This window comes from Nilaparvata lugens, chromosome 7 (genome assembly GCF_014356525.2).
Source record: "Nilaparvata lugens isolate BPH chromosome 7, ASM1435652v1, whole genome shotgun sequence".
In the NCBI taxonomy this organism is placed as follows: domain Eukaryota; kingdom Metazoa; phylum Arthropoda; class Insecta; order Hemiptera; family Delphacidae; genus Nilaparvata; species Nilaparvata lugens.
Window position 1 is genome coordinate 14,286,692 of NC_052510.1, and position 21,904 is coordinate 14,308,595.

The 21,904-nt window shown below is 33.4% G+C and overlaps 1 protein-coding gene across 3 annotated transcripts in view; it reads right to left on the reverse strand.

Annotated features, from left to right (window-relative positions):
• LOC111051034 (cyclic AMP-dependent transcription factor ATF-6 alpha) overlaps nucleotides 1-21,904 on the reverse strand; it is a 38,646-nt gene that overhangs the window by 3,207 nt on the left and 13,535 nt on the right. For 2 of the 3 annotated variants that reach the window (XM_039432115.1, XM_039432116.1), the window contains exons 2-13: nucleotides 16,398-16,459; nucleotides 14,821-14,932; nucleotides 14,183-14,271; nucleotides 12,802-13,003; nucleotides 11,703-11,837; nucleotides 10,084-10,301; nucleotides 9,551-9,691; nucleotides 8,883-9,028; nucleotides 7,868-8,068; nucleotides 4,730-4,939; nucleotides 3,623-3,825; nucleotides 1,957-2,109 (exon numbers count right to left, since the gene is read on the reverse strand). In XM_039432115.1, coding sequence (XP_039288049.1) covers nucleotides 1,957-2,109; nucleotides 3,623-3,825; nucleotides 4,730-4,939; nucleotides 7,868-8,068; nucleotides 8,883-9,028; nucleotides 9,551-9,691; nucleotides 10,084-10,301; nucleotides 11,703-11,837; nucleotides 12,802-13,003; nucleotides 14,183-14,271; nucleotides 14,821-14,932; nucleotides 16,398-16,459 — 1,872 coding nt within the window. Of the gene's footprint in view, nucleotides 1-1,956; nucleotides 2,110-3,622; nucleotides 3,826-4,729; nucleotides 4,940-5,417; nucleotides 5,620-6,523; nucleotides 6,734-7,867; nucleotides 8,069-8,882; nucleotides 9,029-9,550; nucleotides 9,692-10,083; nucleotides 10,302-11,702; nucleotides 11,838-12,801; nucleotides 13,004-14,182; nucleotides 14,272-14,820; nucleotides 14,933-16,397; nucleotides 16,460-21,904 lie in introns of all 3 variants that reach the window. The other variant, XR_005571743.1, reaches the window with a different exon arrangement.

The window sequence follows — 21,904 nt, forward strand, 5'->3', positions numbered from 1 at the left end:
GAAACTAACGTCAAATCGAGATTGACAAGATTAATTTGAGAGTTGAAATTGAGGTAAATTTAATTGTAACAAGATACTTCCCAAGGGATACACTCACTTTTGGATAACCATTTAACCAAGTCTCTTGTCAGAGCTTCTCAACCGTTTGGCTACCTTTCCAAAATACAGAGCGTTTCAAAATGTACTTCGGGGTTACAAAAAATTCATTACAAAAAAACTATTTTATTTACAATAATGGAACAAAAACTGTACGAAATAGCAATTCAAACAGTTTTTTTCACGGGTACTGGGCAGTTAGTTGACCGTTTTCACGCTAGGTGTAGACAGTAGAGAAAATGGCTGCCACCAAATGGCAGTGTATGGGCCGTTCTTTTTTGCAGAAACGACATGACGTACCTGGACATGTTGCAATTATGGTTTATACCTCAACTATTGAATGACTTCATTTTCCAGAGAACGATATCGCTGAGTTGAAGGATCACATAATCAAAGCGGTCACCTCTATCGAAAGATACATGTTAGGGCGTGTTTGGGCTAGACTTTTGTTTTGACGTATACCGTGTCACCAAAGGAGCACACATTGAACTTTTATAGATGTTGAAAAAACTGTTTGAATCCCTGAATCTGCACGTGCAACTTTCATTTAGGTAAGTGGAATAGCCTTCCTGTAGTGAATTTTCGTAGCATTTTGAAACGCTGTACAATATGTATAAGCTGGTTTATAGATCCTTTTGTCGATAATTAGCAGATACTGAAAAGCGATTAATGTCTATTGAAAAATGAATCAAAACAAAGCTTGCCTATCAGCTTTGTCTAATGGCAGACAAGGATAGCAAACCAATGTTGACCAGGTGCTGACTTAATAACGTGTATCTAACTATAGTCATTCTGTATTTGTTGTTACTCGATTGCAATGAAATACGTTGATTAAGCTCTGCATTTTATTATCAAATCAAAATCAAGTACGGTGTATTTAGTGAATCTCACCACTCTCATACACATTGGGCCATATGAATTAAGTTGAGCATTTGTTTATACTTATAAACATATGCTTCATTTTCTATGAATAAGCCTGAGCAAAACCTTTTGCTCATGTTCATAAAAAATTCAGCATTTGCTCAAACGTAAAGCTTATGCTCAAAATTGTATAAGTAAACTAGAGCATTTGCACAACTTTTGAAGCAAATGCTTCAAAAAAGGTGAGTCTTGTCTGGAGCAGCTTTTCACCTATCATAGGTGAAAGTATCACCTATCATTTCATAGTAAAATGGCTCAACCAATTCGTGTGAGGAAGAGGAAACTATACCAGATACGATCACAACCAATAGTTAAGAACTATTAAAATCTTTTTAGATTCAACCATGATATATATCACCATTATTCCAACAAAAGCTACCTAACGGATGGAGTTCCAATGGGGCAGAGCCCTAGTTGTCATGTTACTTCTATTTTTCCAGCCATCACAGAATAGGAAATAAGCATTTAAGAAGATGAGAGAGTAGACAATTATAAGAAGGCTATTGAGATTATAAGATTATGCTAAAGATTATTATAGAGATGACATCTTTTTACCTTATTACTTCAAAATTCAGAATTCAAGTAACCTAAAAATCAATTCATAGATAGAGAACAGAGCAGACGACCAAACACAAGCGATGTTTACACTTGCATAATATTTAGCACTTACGTGAGTAGCACATTCTAACCTTTCACTAAGTAAAACGAATCAGCTGACAAAAATCTTTGAAATACGTGAGCATTTGCTTTAGAGTTCAGAAGCATAAGGTAAGAGTATAAGATGAAGCTTATTCATATAGAAATGAGCAAATGCTTATGCTTCTACCTAATGCTCATGAGCATAAGCTCAGTTTTTATTCATAGGGCCCATTGGATGAGGTGAATCCAACTATAGTATTCTGTATTTGTTGTTATTGAATGGAAATCAAGTAAGCTCACCACTGTCAGACACATTGGGCGGGGTGGGAGAGGGGTGCCTCGTGGTGCGCATGTGGTGCGGAATGTCCTGCTCCTTGACTTCCACCAGCCGCGTGTCCAGCACCTCGCAGTCGATCTGCATCATCATCAGCGGCTCTTCTGAGTTCACTGAAACTAAAACAAAACATGCACAAATTACGTCCGTTTCCAATTCATCACTGCATCACAGTAAAATTATACATCCCAGTTAACAATGCATCATGTTATTCACATCTTAAATTAATAGTTTAATAAATTATTGAGTAGAATAGAACAAACATTTTATTAAATATCGTGCAGCATTTCTACAAGGTTTGGCAATGGAGTATAGACACAGAATGTAAAGTATCAATTCAACCAATGCATTTTACATGACGCCAAGACTTTAGTGCACAAAGACCACGTCACGTGACTGCGCCATCTTGTTAGAAATTAAAATTACCGTTACTATTACAATTCTAGACTTTCTTTCAAGATAGCGGACTTTGACGTATTTCCATTCTGTATTGTATTCTGTGGTATGGTTGATTTAGAATAGCAGTTATACACTCACTTTTGAAAGCAACTCAATTTTTCTAGTGTGCACCTTGAATGTTGCCGTTTTAATAGAAAGGTAAAAGTTCACAACATTAAATTACTTTAAAAAAAAGAATGAATGAAATAAATCTGTAAAATGAAGTTCGTTTTTAACCAAACAATCCTGTAGACGTTGTGAGAACTTGACAGAAGATTAGAGACAACTGAGATAAAAATGTCAAGAAGTATACTCGGGTTTCGACTGCAACAGAGAGTTAGAAACACGGAAATTTTGAAAATGATCAATGTGAAATATCTGCAACGGGAGGCTCATCTAATCAAGTGGAGATGGGCCGGTCACGTGGCAAGGATGGAAGCTGACAGATGGGCGAAGACATGCACGGAATGGATACCACGGGACAGGACCAGAGGAAGGGGACGACCAGCACTCCGGTGGAGGGATGAACTTTCACAACGAGTTGGAGATTTGTGGCTGACCGAAGCTAGAGACAGGAGAAGATGGGCAAAAATTATTGACAGACTCTGAATTGAAAAGTGAAAAATTTTATAATTTAAATTAATGTGAAATTGTATTTGTTGCCAACCACATAAATATACCTCATAAGAGAGGCTTTTGTTCTTTCAAGAATGTAAATAAAGCTATTATTATTATTATTAATAATTACAATCCATTTTATAATTAATTTGAACTATTGATGATTCTGTAGCAATGGCGAATAATTTACTGTTTCGTGTGGCATTAGTCTAAACTTCATTATCGGCTCTTACTTATTTTGAGAGAACTTCACTGTCAATATTCAGATTGTTATCCAACAATGCTGCTTGATTTTTCCCTGCTACAATTGAGAAAACGACAAATCAATCTTAATACCATCTTCTATAACATCTACAGCTGAATTTCTTGTGGAATTATTTGTAATGATTTGTTGAAAGAGATTGATTAATTGCCTTTATTAAGGGCGGAGTTAGGACTCCAGGTCCTCTCTGCCACACAACCCTTTGCTGATATTCTTATCCACAGTACCAACTAGATAACTTTAGAAACGAAAATGCAAGGAACCGTGAAATCGGTTGAATGTAAACTATGGTCGTGACGAACACAGCAACTGACCATTGAAAGGAATGGCGGGCAGAATGAGCGACATCTTGGGCCTGAGGGTGTTGTTGTGCGCGATGGCTGGCAGCAGCAGGTGATCGCTGGAGAAGGAGACCACGTAGAAGGTGTCGTCTCGGCGGCGGATCGCCTCTAGGAGGCCGGCATGCCCCCCGCCACCGCTCAGCACCTGCAGCTCCTGTCCCAGCACTTTCTTCTGCCTATAGTTCACGAGAACAAACAAATTAGATATGAAAAAATAATACAAGATGATGACAACGAAGAAGAAGAGTGAAGAAGGATAAGAAGTGGAAGAAAAAAAAGTGATATATTTTAAAAGAATTCAACTACTATTGTATTTTGATAATTTTAAAGTGAAAACTCACACTCTTCACTCAGTGAACACTCACATTCTTTTGGTGTGGCGACAACCGTTCGTGCTGTTGTTGCACATTCTCAAGCCAAACAGAAACTCAGAGTTACAAACACCAGCACGTAACGGTCGTCACCAAACCAAAAGAATGTGAATGTTTTTTAATTTTAAAGTTATCAAAATACAATAGTAATAATCTAAGTGAAAACAAGATGGATAACCAATAAATAATTTAACTATTAAATAGTAATAAAAAGATTTGTGAAAAATAAATTAGAAGTGGAAGAAGAATTTTGATTTCGAATTTGTTTGTATTTCAAATTTCAATGTTTTAGTTTTTGTGACAAATAAATATTTCTATTCTATTCTGTCTGCTAGATACCGTACTCTTTCTAATAACATTGTTTCTGAGTTACATCTCAGCGAACAAACCAAGTTATTTACGTAGTAAGTTCATTTGTCATATCAAATCATCATACATCTTCTTTCTAACTTATTGATTTATATTAGTGTTAAGGTCTCTTTACATTACATCACGTCTTCGGAAGACGTGGTCGTCTTATCTCTCAACATTGAAAGCTACACTATGCTGATGTGAACGGGACAGATACGTAGCTTGATTTTAACATTAGGAGATAGGACGTATATCAGCGTAAGTGTGAAGAGACCCTTATTGATGAAGATTTAGTAAGTTCTGAATTTAAGAGATATATTAAGATACGAATCTTAATCGAATACTTCCAAATACTCACTTCCTGACTTTCTTTTTAGGAGAAGGCAGATTGGATTTATTAGAAGGCGGCTGAGGATGAGAAGTGAATAGATTCGGGGAGGGAGGCAGCATCAGCTCTTTCAACTTCTGCTCCATTTTGTTCATTTCTAGTGAACTGGCTTTTTCCTCCTCGTTCGATGCGAAGCCGTCTTCTTCCACGCCAATCCACCTTCTCAACTCAGAGTTGAGCCTGCAATTAATGAAATAAATTTATAAAACAATTAAATCGTTGTTTTAATTAATTTGAACTATTGATGATTCTGGCAATGGCGAATAATTTACTGTTTTGTGTGGCATTAGTCAAAACTTCATTATCGGCTCTTACTTATTTTGAGAGAACGTCACTGTCAATATTCAGATTGTTATCCAACAATGCTGCTTGATTTTTCCCTGCTACAATTGAGAAAACGACAAATCAATCTTAATACCATCTTCTATAACATCTACAGCTGAATTTCTTGTGAAATTATTTGTAATGATTTGTCGAAAGAGATTGATTAATTGCCTTTATTAAGGGCGGAGTTAGGACTCCAGGTCCTCTCTGCCACACAACCCTTTGCTGATATTCTTAACCACAGTACTGACTAGATAACTTTAGAAACGAAAATGCAAGGAACCGTGAAATCGGTTGAATGTAAACTATCGTCGTGACGAACACAGCAACTGACCATTGAAAGGAATGGCGGGCAGAATGAGCGACATCTTGGGCCTGAGGGTGTTGTTGTGCGCGATGGCTGGCAGCAGCAGGTGATCGCTGGAGAAGGAGACCACGTAGAAGGTGTCGTCTCGGCGGCGGATCGCCTCTAGGAGGCCGGCATGCCCCCGCCACCGCTCAGCACCTGCAGCTCCTGTCCCAGCACTTTCTTCTGCCTATAGTTCACGAAAACAAACAAATTAGATATGAAAAAATAATACAAGATGATGACAACGAAGAAGAAGAGTGAAGAAGGATAAGAAGTGGAAGAAAAAAAAGTGATATATTTTAAAAGAATTCAACTACTATTGTATTTTGATAATTTTAAAGTGAAAACTCACACTCTTCACTCAGTGAACACTCACATTCTTTTGGTGTGGCGACAACCGTTTCGTGCTGTTGTTGCACATTCTCAAGCCAAACAGAAACTCAGAGTTACAAACACCAGCACGTAACGGTCGTCACCAAACCAAAAGAATGTGAATGTTTTTTAATTTTAAAGTTATCAAAATACAATAGTAATAATCTAAGTGAAAACAAGATGGATAACCAATAAATAATTTAACTATTAAATAGTAATAAAAAGATTTGTGAAAAATAAATTAGAAGTGGAAGAAGAATTTGATTTCGAATTTGTTTGTATTTCAAATTGCAATGTTTGAGTTTTTGTGACAAATAAATATTTCTATTCTATTCTGTCTGCTAGATACCGTACTCTTTCTACTAACATTGTTTCTGAGTTACATCTCAGCGAACAAACCAAGTTATTTACGTAGTAAGTTCATTTGTCATATCAAATCATCATACATCTTCTTTCTAACTTATTGATTTATATTAGTGTTAAGGTCTCTTCACATTACATCACGTCTTCGGAAGACGTGGCCGTCTTATCTCTCAACATTGAAAGCTACGCTATGCTGATGTGAACGGGACAGATACGTAGCTTGAATTTAACATTAGGAGATAGGACGTATATCAGCGTAAGTGTGAAGAGACCCTTATTGATGAAGATTTAGTAAGTTCGGAATTTAAGAAATATATTAAGATACGAATCTTAATCGAATACTTCCAAATACTCACTTCCTGACTTTCTTTTTAGGAGAAGGCAGATTGGATTTATTAGAAGGCGGCTGAGGATGAGAAGTGAATAGATTTGGGGAGGGAGGCAGCATCAGCTCTTTCAACTTCTGCTCCATTTTGTTCATTTCTAGTGAACTAGCTTTTTCCTCCTCATTCGATGCGAAGCCGTCTTCTTCCACGCCAATCCACCTTCTCAACTCTGAGTTTAGCCTGCAATTAATGAAATAAATTTATAAAACAATTAAATCGTTGTTTTCATTTATTTGTTAAAAACTGAATTTCAGTTGTATTTTGAATGAATTTGTAGTATGTTAGCCCTAAATTTATTTCTATTTGTGGTTCTCGAATCAAATTCTCAATTGTCTTTTAATTATGACATGGCAGATCTTTTCCTCTCTGAATTAGAACCGTCAGGAACAATGATTAATTATAAATATTTTTTCAGTAATTTATCATGTTGAATTCAGACGAAATAAATTATTTTTGTAGAGGCTCAGTTACGAGAAAACATCGGATTCCTTTAGGCCTCTGCAATTTCAATGTTTTTAACTTGACTGAGCAATTTATTATCAAATTTTATTTGTTTCAATCAACAATATTTACAATTACAAGCTATAAGATTACAAAATTATAAAGCTAGTCAAGATAACAAATCATGAGCTAATAATTTATCAATAAATAATTCACATTCGAAATACAAAATACTTTTTTTAATAGAATCACTGGTACCTATCCTGTTTTTCAAAGAAACGACCGGTTTCGGCCAATTTCTCTTTAAAAATCAATGGATACTAGTGATTCTATAAAAAACTTTCTTGTAGCACTATAGAAATAAATGTTACAATAGACAAAAAATAACTGAGAAAAATAGGAAGAGTACCGAGTAAAAATGCGGTATTGAATGTGTTTTATATTTTACTTGCACGATGAATTCATGAAAATTTTTGAAGCAATTCAAAGTTGTGAATCAGGAATAATGGCAATGAGCAAGATATGACTCCTATGTGATTTCTATAGGTACTTACAGATTTGAGCTCCACGAACAAGCGCATTTCACTTTCCATCACCTGAAGCTACTACTCTACTGTTTCTGAACAAATACTGTACGCAGCTTGTGATGACTTCACAAATGTTCCAACGAGAACATTTTTGCTACCTATCAGAGCCGCAAATATTTGTTTACACCTTGTCTAATTTTCCAGTTATAGCATCGCATACTTATAGTTTCCAAATACATAGTGAGAATTTTCCTTCAAACTAAAAACTGCATTGGTAAAGAGACCTTTGGCAGGCTACCTGTAATTCACAAAAAATGAGTGATTAGGCGGAAGTTGATAAGGTTACCTGAGTGACTCAGTCTGATTGATGTGCAGCGGACAGGTGAGGGGCGAGCTGTAGGTGGCGTTGGCCCCAATGGCAGAGGCAGAGTCGCCGATGTCGTCATTCTGCCAGAGCAGCGTGCGACTGGTGTGTCTTAGGCCACCGCTGTTGCCACCACCCGACATCTCGTGCAACGACAATTCCGCAGCTGGTCTCTTCATCAAACTGTCAACAGAATAACATATTTCAGATTCAAAATCGATCTCCAGTTACATAGAAAAGTACATCGTTCGAACTTCAATGATAACTCAGCCGCCGGCCTTTTCAACAAGCAAGCGAACAGGGAACCATATCGATTTTAGACAATAGAAAGTAGAGAAGTCTATGGCAGCATCAACACCAGAACTCAAACAAAGAATACATTAAATTGGACACTGTAAAGGGATGTAGAATTGTTACCAACAATAATTAGTGATGCTGTCTTGAAATTTGAGTTATGTGTGAGTGACAATCTAAGGGTGTGATCATAACAATGTGTATATGTGCAAGTGCAGGTCAAATCATGCATGAGACGAAGAACAAAATCTGTTAAGTTTTACTGAAACACGTTGTGAATTGAATGTAGCGGCTCACACCAGCAAGCATTGAGTGTGAGTGTTCCTATTGATCATTCCAGATTTTGCTTCTCATCTGCACGCTTGGTCATGAATAACCAAGCTTGTACTTGCACATATACGCAATCAATGTGATCACCCCTCAAGTAGAGAAGGCGATCCTGCCAATGATAATGATGATCGATATTGAGCAGTATATTTCTAATTGAATCCATAAAAAGCTTGATATAATGACAAGAACTTCCCAAACAATTGAAATATTATTAAGGGAGAAAGAGAATGTTTTTCATTCATTTTTCAAAAATAGTCGTGAAATTAGAAATATCTTGATAGAAATAAATCTCGAGAAATAATCAAGAATATAGAAATATCACGAATTATGATTGATCGTGAATAGAAATCGTTTACTGATTTCAATTAAGTACCTTATTGATCCAAGATTGACAGAGACGACCAACAGAACAGCCAAAATCACTGAAGTTTTCTTCAGGTTTGGTTGAAAGGTAGATTTTGGTTTGGTGGATACGCCGCCTTCCAATTCGCACAGCCTTTCTTTCAACGATGCATTCTCCTGAGTAGAATAAATGGAAAATATAATACAAAATATGGTGGAAACGTGTAAACAAATACAACACAGAAAGAATATTAATCCCGAATTGAAAAAAAATGTTGCATTACATATAACTAAAATTGGGGAAGTTATTTTTAATTGATAAAATTAATTCTCACAGTTGAATTCACATTCGATAATGTAATGAGGAAACAATGAAATCACATTAGATATTGTGATGCTGATGAGGAAACAATGAATTATTTCAATATCATTTATTAACAAAGGCTGAAAGACTTTTTTGTCACCTTCATAACATCATTTGTTTAAATATTTCTTTCAATCTAGAGAGATGTATTATGTCGATATTTAGAAGTTTCAATAATAACTGTTAAATCAATAGTTTCACTATAAAACACAATGGGAAGCAGAAAAAAGAGCATTCATAATCGTACAAATGTGCTTTTTAGTGTAGAAACAATGAATGTATTAAATGTATAGAAACCGAATTCACATTAAATGCGAATAAAACAATGTTTTCACCTTTCGAAGTTCCAAGTTTTCTTTCTCCAAATCACTTATTCTAGTTTCTAACGAAGAAACATATTCTTTCTTCTTTTTCCTCGAAAGACAGGCAGATTCTCGATTTTTAATCATCCTCTGTTGACGCTTGAGTACTCTCAACTGAAAATAAACAAAAAATAACATAAGCTACTGATTATAAAAACAAAGATTATTAATAAAAAAACATAAAAATACTACTTGAAGTGCAGGATGAAAGGATAAATATCTTGGTTTCAACTCTTTATTACATTGAACTTACAGTACAAAATTATAAATCAGGAGTTAGAAGGAACTCAAACAGCTTTGTTGGCACCAGTGCGCATGTGCTTAAATTTTTCCGCCGCAATTCAATAAGATTGGTTGATATTGAAAAGAAATAGGCTGTAAATCGGGAAATTAGAGGCGGCATTTATAAAAACCTTATAATAAATACGTTATAAATATTTAAAATAATGAAAATTAGGCTACTGAAGAATTTGACAGATGGGAACTTTGAGAATGTGATCACTTACCTGCATTTCCCGCTTGACCGAAGCTGGAACAAGTTTGGAAGTTGTTTGCTCAATTTTGACAGCAGGCACATTAGGATTCGTAATAACAGGGATAACTGTATTCGCAGTGCTACCACTGATACAGTTTATATTACTAAGACTATTTATACGATTGTTTTGTTGCGTTAGTAGAGAAATGTCCTTGGTTGACACCAGTACTCTTCTCGTATTTGATAAATCTGAAAAAGTAGATTACCAATATATTGCTTCTTCACAAAAAATAATATGTAGGAGTGATTGAAATTGGGAATTGACGAGTAATTACTACCAAAAAAAAACATGACAGAGCATTGCTTAGCAGAATCGAAGAAAGGAATACTTGAATATTAAATACAAAGACTAAGAAATTGTCAAAAACCACAGATTTATTGATAGTTAGAAAGAACGGTTTCGGTTGTTACAACATTGTCAATCTCTGATAAACTGCTCTGATAAGTTTATCAGAGATTGACAATGGTGTAACAACCGAAACCGGTCTTTCTAACTATCAATAAATCTGTGGTTTTTGACAATTTCTTAGTCTTTTTATTCAATATGAATAATTACCACAATATCAACTTCTCAACTACACAAAAAGTGAATACTTGAATATTACAATATGTTAAGATATTGCTAGAAAATTGTATGATAGACTTAATTATAAACAGAAGTAGAATAATGCTATGAAATAAATGTTATCAAATTCAACGATTATATCATAAATAAACTATTGTGGTTCAGTTGTCCATATTCACTTGAATGTCCTGCAAGAATATTTTATAACATTTTTGTTCAGTTAGTAAATTACTAACGCATAATCTATAATAATTTTTTCAATACAACTGAAGATTGTAATTAATTTTTAAATGAGATGAAATACCGATTTAATAAAAATAACAACAATACCCTACATTAAGAATATAGCAATATCAAATAGATATAACAATAATACTGTACATAAAAATATAGCAATATCAAGTAGATATAACACCATTAGTATACAAATACGTATTAGTAAGTTTGGTGATACAATTGATTTTGATATTGGAGATATTTGTGATTTTATGTCAATGGATAAGTAGTGAAGGGGTTCGAAATCATGACTTTTGAAAATATATAACTAAATAAATAAATGTTTATTTCCCAAAAAAACTAAAACTACAACATCAATTACACAAAATATTAGATAAATTACAATATTACATACAATAGTTAGTTACAAAAAAATCGTATAATGTGTCCTCTACTTGTTTAGTTTTTTCTGTGTGGAAATTGACCTACTCCACTATGGCGTACCATGTTCTAGAGTAGGTTACTACATCAGATTTCTTTTTAATACCAACAATCACATTTGAATATTGTCAATATTATAAATGGACTTTTAAATGAGCTTAAATATTATAATTGTATTTTAAATAAGCACAATAATATATTTCTTGATTTACATAGTACGGTACCTTGCCACAGTAAGTTTTGAAATTGTGGAAGCTTCGCATTTCAGTAAGCTTTGAACAAGTTTATCTATTATTGTAAATCAGATTCAAGCTGATTAAATATCAAGCGTTTTTTGTCATTTTGTTGTCGATTATCAAGGAACTTACCATTTGGTACAGTTATAGTGGGTGGTGTGACATTTGAGCCGATGACCTGTCGTTGTAGATTGATGATTTTTGTGCCAGGTGCTGCCACAACCACCTTACCTTGGCTCTTTTTGCCATTCACATTCACATCTGAAACTAAACCACAACTATAATTTAATACATACACAAAAATATTGTATTTTATTAATTACATTACTTCAAAATCAGAAATTCATTGTATTATAGCCTAAAATTTGAATATTTGAAGTCTATAAAAAATATTTCCCTCAATTATTATCTCTAACGGGATAAACAACAGCAAGTGAAAAGGTGCATTTTCGTTTGTGCGTAAACTTCCGCAGTTGATGACGACAAGCATTGTTGACATTCATACTGTCCAAATTTCAAGTGTGCTAAAACAGCTGATCAAATAACTTTTCATTATTTTGTGTTATTATTCAAAAATCGAAACATTTTTAATAGTATCAACATATATTGCCATTTAAAAGTATAAAAAGTATAAACTCGAACTCCCTCATTAAAACATAATTGAACATAATCTTTTAGGTTATTTAGACAAATTGAAATCTACCCAATCTGAGATCCTCACCCTGTTGTGGTCGACGACGCCATTTACGCACAAACGAAAACGCAGCTTAACGTGGTATCTTTCTTCAATATTCGCAGTCTTGTAATCGAAGAATTTGAGATAAAATTGAGCTTACTAATGTAAAGTGAACTTTTATATTTCTTCATTTGGCATCAAATAAATATCGAGTATTACTAAAAATTACATTATTAGAAAATACCGAGTGACCTGGATGGACAAGTTTTGGTTTTGATCAATTTCAGGATGTCTAAAAGTGAAATACTGTAATGGTACCCTACAACTACATTCGAAAAAAAATCATTTCATTGTAATCAAAAAGTTGAAAACAAATCCCATCAAGATTACTTCCTAATTTTGGCATTACAGTAATTAAAGATAAATTCCGTTAAGCCAGACATTATCAATTTATTACAATACTATCACCACCATTACATCAATATATCACCAACCAACACGAAATACCAAAAATGAAACATTGGTAACTATAACTAAACTTTGGTAGCTACTCACCGTTACTGGTAACAAAATTCTTTTTGCAGTTATTTCGATTGTTGTAGGGCAGTATCCTAATGGCGCCGTTGCTTCCGTTGCACAAAATCACTGGCTTTTCATTGATGGCGAATTTCTGGTGCACTGTTTCGGTCGTGGGAGATCTGGGTGGACTGCCGTTAGTGGTTTCAGGAGGAGAAATCGGCGGAGTCTCCAAAGTAACCTTAAAAATGACAAAAAATATTTATTAAAAATGTATTTGTTCCTTGTACATAAATTCCAAAATCAGGAATTAAAAAAAAATCGGAATGTCTTATCCGATTTTGTTGAGTAATATTTGGTCAATAAAGATCTATTTATTATGTAACTACTGCTGAACTAATAATTTGAATCATCCAAGAATCTGTGAGAGATTCTCCCAAAAATATGGATGAACATATTTCTTTTTTTCTGTGAATTTGTCAGGAGGAAGCATCTTTCACAAAAGATTATTACTATTCAAACTGTTACATACTAAACCAAACTATGGTCAGAGGTTCAACTCATTGAGGAATTCAGAGATTCGGATATAAGAAATCTAAAATTTGCCTAAAACTAAGAAGGCTATCTAAATCTGTAAATGAAGTATAAATAATATTAATTTTGATAAGACTATAGTAAGTAGCAAATAGGTTCTTAGTATAGAATTAACATCAAGTTAATAATTATATTATTATTAAACGAAAATCCGAATTAAATGCTGTAAATCACCCCGAAGACTTCTGCTACTGCAAATATTGACAACAATATAATTTTCGTTCAATAATAATATTATTAATTCATTAGCATTTGAATAATTGCAATATATCAGTAATTTTTCCATCAATATTAAGTTACCGGTACTTCAAGTTTCATAACCACACTTGACTTCCATTTCCTCTGTACTATCATCTCTTCTTTCCATTGGTCCATTCATGAAATCATCAAGAATCGAAACGTTTCTATTATCATTCATCCCCTCATCATCACCTAGGCTTAAAATACTTGTAGAAAGTTGCCTTTCAAATAAATAGATTAACGTTGTTGGTCAACTGTGTTTCATCAATTACCTATTTTGTCAGATGGGTGTTGTTCTAGTGCAATTCGGAAGTAGTAGCTTCATTAATTTCTTCAAAACGATGAGATTAATTTCCCTGTTATCAGGGAAATATGGAGACCACTTGACATACTGTAGCCTGATGATAGTTATAGCAGCTTATTGCTACTGTTTATTGAATGAATGGCATGTGTATATGATAAGTAATCGAATTTTAATTTGTATATTATAAAAGCTGTCAATGTTGTTTACATTGCAGTTTAAATATCGTACAATAACTAATCTACATTTGAAATGATGAATTAAAAATTACAGAGGATATTTCACCTTTGCATCGTTTTCTATAGCTTGCCAGGAATCGATGCTTGAAGTTGAATTTGGAGACTTCGGTTCCTCCTTGATTTCATCTTTGAAAACTGAAACAAAAACAAGGAAGAATTAGAACTAGTAACACAAGTCATTGGAAAATGTAGAATCAATATTAAACCAAACTGAATTAGTTCTTGAACCATCTTAGAAGTATTCAAATTATTATACCCTTGCATAATGACAAAGGAATCAAAATCTTCATCAATATTCTTACAGGTGCTTGAAGAATTTATCTTCTCAAATAACATTTAAACCCTGATTTAAGTGCTACATCAATATAATTCTAGTAGATACTAAAGCTTTATCAGTATCCTTACAGGTGCTTGAAGAACTCATCTCCTCAAATAACATTTCAATCCTGATTCACGTTCTAGATTCATCAAATTCTATGTAGATACAAAAGCTTCATCAGTATCCTAACAAATTGAACTTATCTCGTTAAAAAACGTTTCAAGAGCTTTACCGTATTAATAAAATTCTAGTAAGATGCAAAAGCTCTATCAGTATCCCTACAGGTGGTTACACAACTTATAGTACGTTTCAATCTAGTTCAAGTTCTAGATTGATAAAATTGAAGTAGGGTAGAGTAGACTTACATTGAAGTTCCAGAGAATCGTTTCCCCAATCGTTCAACTTGTGTAGAAGGGATGAAGAGTCAGAAATTTCACATTCTTCCTTGAAATTACTCTCCTCCAATAACATTGGAATCTAAAAAACGAGATACAAAGAAATTAAAATCGTCGAAGAAATGACGTCGTTGCTTATTAGAACATCCCTAATTTCAATACAATAATTGGCCTAGTATCCTGTATTAGCTACCCTATAGTCAGGTCCACGTTATAATGGCAGTGGTTAATTAGCACTGGTATTGCTATCCTTGTCTATCATTCAACAAAGCGGATAGCACTATCTCTTTTCTCGCTTTGCTCTGTTGCCAGATCGTCTTTTAACAATGTAGAATTAATAATTAATTAACAAAATGTCATCTTAATTATGAAATTATTGAAAAATATAATTTCTTGCTTAATAAAATATAATTGATTATTTTAAACGAGAATGAACAGTTAATATTACATCAATAAACCTGTATCAGCTACCTTCTATAGAAAGCATTGACAAGACAGAGGATCGGCAACGTTCTTCTATCTTTCTCCACTGCCATTATAACGTGGACCTCACTTTAGTAATACATTTTGCACAATTTGTATAATTTGCCTAGTATTTCAAAAATTATTCTGTCTTTTGAAATAAATCAACGTTAAAAAACAGTCCAAGAGCAGCAATTTTCAAAGAATATTCTTCTATCATTATAGTAACAAAGATACGACAATTTCATAGCAAGACAAAAAATATATTTTGAACACATTTAAAAAAGTTATTTGATCATCATAAAGAATGGAATCACTTTCGATTCATAGATTATATTTTTCGAAATACGTTGATGCTCTTGCAGTAAAACGTTCTCTTTTTCAAAATATTAATTCCATAGCGTGGAACATACATATATTTAGAATTGTCTTTATTATCATGAGATAATTGTGTTAACTCAAAACTCTTAAAAATACTATTTCTGTTTCTCATCATAATTCTAATTAAAAAAATTCTAGGTCACACGTTGAAAATTGATAAGGAATGAGCTGCATAGAGCTTACAATAATACAATGTAGCTGATTGCTGTGTAATTGAATAAGCAGCTGTTCAAACAAGTCTTTCTGGGCCAAAAGGCTGATGAAGTGAGAATGTCTTCATTTGAAGAATGAAAAATTAATGTGATGCATGTACTCGATCAATTTTCGATCAGCTACTAGAACACCATTGAATTAATTAAGTCTCTTGTGTTGTTCCCAGTTTTCACACAACAGTGCAATAAACTCAAATTGTAACGAATTTCTATTCATTATGGCACGCCACAAAGTAGAAGGAATTCTACTGTTTCTTCTCTGTGGGCACGCTCAAAATTTGTTGCTCTCTATCATTCAAGATTTCCTATTCATTGATCATGATAGGCAACTTGTCATCAGATTATTGAATGTAATTCTCTGCAGCACACAAGGTTTACTAAATTTTAGTAGTTTAGAAAATAAAAAATGTTGAAATTATTTTTCGCTATTTGATACAACTTTATCAATAATTTTAGTTGTAATCGAAGTCGAAACAAAAATAATAGACCCACCTGAAGATCATTTGAAAGTTCATGGAGGAAGTCTTCTGAAGTGGGAATGTCACAATCCATATCTGTAAAAAATCAGAGGAACTGATTATTTCCTTTTCATTCATAACATTGCAAAAGATTCGTCAATAAATACAAAAATTACCAATTTGTGTTTACATTATGGAAAAGTACCACATCACACACAACACAACTGTAATTACTAATACATGTTTTCTATTGCTATAAGCATGTATGAGATAGCTATGGGAAATCTGGAATAGCTATGAGAAAGAATATATTTATATTGAATGAAAAAGACTAAGGAATTGTCAAAAACCACAGATGAATTTATACTAGTAGGCGAGTACTGCTATTGGTCAAGGGCATGAACGCCTGCCATTGGCCCAGCTAGCCAAACTCCTCCCACTCAACGTTGTGACAAAATGGCGGCTTAAGCAACAGAATCGCCATGATAACAAAATTTACTTTCAGTACAAAATAAGAACCAAGAAAACAAGTGTGAAAGATAATAGAACAAATATGTAAATGGAAAAACTATTGACTAATGTATGCTTACAATTTTATGATAAAACTAAATTCGTAGTGTTGTATTGGTTGAAATCAATCTGGTCATTTAAACTATACTGGGAATTTTCCTTAATTTCTAGATTCTGTTGCTTAAGCTGCCATTTTGTCACACCGTTGAGTGGGAGGAGACTGTATAGCTGGGCCAAAATGGACCAAATGGCAGGCGTTCATGCCCTTGACCAATAGCAGTACTCGCCTACTAGTATATTCTGCTGCTCTTGTATTTAGTTTTAGTTTATCAGAGATTGACAATGGTGTAATAACCGAAACCGGTCTTTCTAAGTATCAATAAATCTGTGGTTTTTGACAATTTCTTAGTCTTTTTCATTCAATATGAATAATTACCACAATATCAACTTCTCAACTACACAAAAAGAGAGAAAAAAGAATATATTGATATGTACTGTATCTACAAGCTAAGCATGATTTTAAAAAAATGTGTTGATGTTGATATACAAAAAATAGACAAAAACTGAAACAGTATCTTTAGCAGAAAAAGATGGCAATATAGCACAGGAATTTAATTTTTGAAACAATAACCAGTTTAGATCTTTATTGAACGATTATTTTAGTATAATAGTTTCACGAAGAATCTAGACATGCAATATATGTTTGTATTATTGTGAACTATATATTTGAAGAAGGCTGGAAAAAATACAAATTCCACTACAAATACTGTGAATGTTCTTCACATTAAATTCCTGCATCCTACTCAAACACAAACCTTTTCACAATATTGAGGTAGGTAACCTATTCACAATACTGACAAATTGAGGTGGGTCAATAATTTTTTTCACCCCTCTAATAGGGATATTAATAGATAAAAACTGTTTTATAATAATTGAGGCACAAATTACATACACCGTGTGTCAATTTAGTTTCGGTTCAATCTGAAGGAGAAATGATTCATTTTACAGTTGGATTAGAAAGGAATTCAATGATCTACAAATATAAAAATTCTCAATCACTGACATAGGAAATCAATTATCTATACCTACTCATCCATTCATTTTAGAACGTAGCTTTCAGTGGAATTATCACATCCAAAAATCATTATTTAGCATTCTTTCCAATTTTTCAGTTTACCTGACAAGTAGCTAGCGACAGTGGAAAAATTAGCAACAATAATAAATAATTAGACCGGAAGAGCAAAAGTAATATTAGAATGGTTAAACGAAGAGTCGAGGCACGGATGGTGAGATGGAAGAGGGAAGTTCAACGAACTTCTTAGCAGAACAAAAAGACTGGCTGGATGTTATTGTTGCTGTGAATCATGCCGGTGAATACTGAAGAGTGTGGAAAGTACCCAGAGTTCAGGTACAGTACAGTGAGTATGTTCAGTACAGTACAGTTCACTATGAACTATCAGAATTCCCTATGAATAGAATTAACGCTTCCCATCCAACTAGTTTCAATCAAACTGTTTAGTGACAGATTGAAATGTCAAAGACTTCAACAGATGTCATAGATTTCAACAGATTGAAATCTCAAAATAGGTGTGGAGGTAATCATAAGGTAGCTTATGAAATGAGTTGACATTGAGAGGTTTCTCACTGTGTATCTTTTAGTTGTAAAATTATACCGGTGAAAATTATACTTTTATGAAGCATTATACTAGTAGCAGGAGGGTCAAAGAAAGAGAACGGAATTGATTAAACAGTGAAAAGTTAAGAAGGAGAATGAAGAAGTGGATGTCGATGTTGAAGAGGCAAAAATCATTATTTTGTAGGGGTAAATAAGGAAGAGGAGAAGGGGTATGAGGATAAGGAGTAGGTAGAGGAGGAGGAGGAGGAGGAGGAGGATAAAGAGGAGGAGGAGGAGGCGGAGAAGGAGGATGGCGGAGAAGAAACACATAATAGATAACAAGGAGCTTCAGAGGATTGACCATTGGAAGTGAAAAATCTGTTATTTCATGAAAATGGTTTTCAAGTTCCAAATGAAAAAAATTGTGTAAATTAAACTAATAAACTTTATATTACAAGTGAAATCTTTTGGCACCTCAAGTTCAAATATATATGAATGTTACATTCCAGTTCATCAAGTTTCAACATGGGTTTTATTAGATCCACTAGTATTCACAAAAAAGTTATTTATTTTAGTATATTAGTTTATCAAATACAGAAAACTTTTTCCTATGAAAGCTCTCAAAATATGACTCATTAAATGACATTTAACAAAATTCATCCAACCAATAGATTTCGTTCAAATCGTCCATGTTCATGTCTAATGATACTTCTGTATATAGTCAAAGTTACAAAATTGGTTTCATAACATGAAATATACTACAGTATCAGTAAGAGCATTAGCACAGTAGATGTACAAAATAGTGCACTGCACAAAACAATTGCATTGTACATGCGCAGTATTCAGTATTCTATTATTAAATTTCGGATACAACGCTCTATCTTTCAACCTATCAGGCCTACAGATAATCATTGTTGGTTTGCCAGAAATGACAAATTTCGATTGAACCCCCTAATTACTCTGCTCTAATAAGATTCAAGTGATAGTGAACATGCAATATTGGCTAATCACACACAACATTATATGAGAATATGATTGAAACACACGAGTTGAAAAATTACATTATAGCTGGGAAATTAATTTCATTGATTCAACATGGACATGCCAGCTTTCAAGGACCATATAGAGCTTTTTGCCATCAGTTATCATGGTGAAAGGTTGGCTTGGGTGTTCAAATATAAAATAACATCTACTAAAACACTAAGTTTCATCTTTGAATGAGAACACTTAATTAAATCTCAAATGAGTCTGTAAGATCCTTGATCCTTTAAAAATAACCTCTTCATTTTGCTAAACTTAATACCAAACATTAATAAACTTAATACTTACATACAAACTTAATACCAACATAAATTATGTCAAAATATGAGATTATAATTTTCAATACTCATCTATTTCAGTGTATTCTATATTCAACTCTATTCTACTAATCTACCAATCTTCCACTGAACTATACAGCACTGCTTATGAGTGAGATACTTCCCCATTAGATCAAAACTACATTTGCTATAGTTTCTAATATGGACTGATTCCCACACATTCACAGGCTCTCTCACGAGTATGTGGGAATTAATCTTCCCCTGATCAATTATTGGTGTACACAATACTACAATAATTATTTAGTGAAGCATCAATTTGATGATTGTACAGAATTTTCTATATATTTGTAATCCGTTTTCAATATAAAGGTTAACTAGGTACTGATAGTGATTATAATATATTTTCAGTTAGATCAGTACCAGTACCCTGTGATCAGATTTTTCAGTTCCACAGCAAAGCACGGGTGGTCTGCTAGTTTTCTATACTTTTGTCTTGCTAGACTTGTTAGGTTTCTAGGTTTCAGTAAATTTTTTATTATTAATTTTTCAACTCATAGTTTTACTATCTATACTACCTAAGTAAAATTTTTAAAGAATCTTCACCCTTGATACATAAAGAATATTATTAATTCATAGCAAAGTCAATGTACCACCAACGTTACAGAGAAAACAACACACTAAAATTGAAATTGGGATAAAAAATGACAAAATTTACAGGGGAAATGAAAAATGTGATAATAATAACTTCCCTAGCCCTACTGTGTATCATCCTGTAAGAATATAACTAAAAGCAAATCAACAGCATTTGAAGAGCAGTCAATCAAACAATCACTTTAGAAAATATAGTGATATTTGGGGAATAAATTGTAAAATATTGTAACAAAAATTCGAGTTGCCCACAATGTCAATACATATTATCACATAATAAAACAATTTTATAAGTTTTCTCTGATATTATTTATTAATCTTCCTTGTATTATCATATATTTTCAGTATATTTATTATATCATTATGTGTAGCACATAACAGAAGACACTTTAAAGTTTGTAATATAAATTAAAACAGGAGACACGATATAAATAGATTGAAAACACTTAAAAACCTACATTAGAAATGGGGGAAATTTTCTAACCGAGAGTCTTCTCGGTTGAGAAAGGAGACACAGTCTCCGAAAATTTCCCCCATTTCTAATGTAGGTTTTTAAGTGTTTTCAATCTATTTATATCGTGTCTCCTGTTTTAATTTATATTATATTATTATCATATACTTCAGTATCTGATATTATTTATCAATCTTCCTTGTATGATCATAACATTTTACTTTTTATCAATGGGAGCTTCGAAACGATTCAGAGAAGATACTAGACAGCTTTAGCTCTATATCTGATGCAGCCTGATGCAGTATACTCTTCACTCTTCAGCCTACAGAGATGACCCCAACGTGAATGAACCACACACGTAAAGAAACCAGTTTATTAGAGGCAGCCATCAGCCGCACTCCACACTCCACAGCCAGTTTAGTACATGCCAGAGTCAGAGTCGAACCGAACGAAAACTTAGTAGTATTCATCATCATGTGGGCTACAACACTTCTCAAGTTCAAGTTCTCGGTCAATGGCATCTGCAGTATCTTTTGGCTAGGCCGGCGCACACGAAAGCGAAATTCCACTATCAGTTTCTTTCATTCATTATCATTTGCTGGACAGCCTGAATACATTTCCTTGTCCGTCCTAATCCCCTATCATGCAACATAACTAGCATGAGAAAGTAATTTATAAATCCTTAAAATCAACTACAGTAATGAACTAAATTTAGGAAGAGAAGAAGTTTTGGGCTAGCGCATGTTTATTCTCATATTGTTTTGAAAAATTCGACTGAGTCATTGTCAATATTGTAGAACCGTTCCATAATTGAATAAAAACACAAATATTATGTTGTCAAATTCTACACTGTTTTATTTAGTACACTGTTTTAGTAGAATAAACAAATATGTTGTCAAATTCTACTAAAACAGTGTAGAATTTGACAACATATTTGTTTATTCTACTAAAACAGTGTACTAAATAAAACAGTGTAGAATTTGACAACATATTTGTGT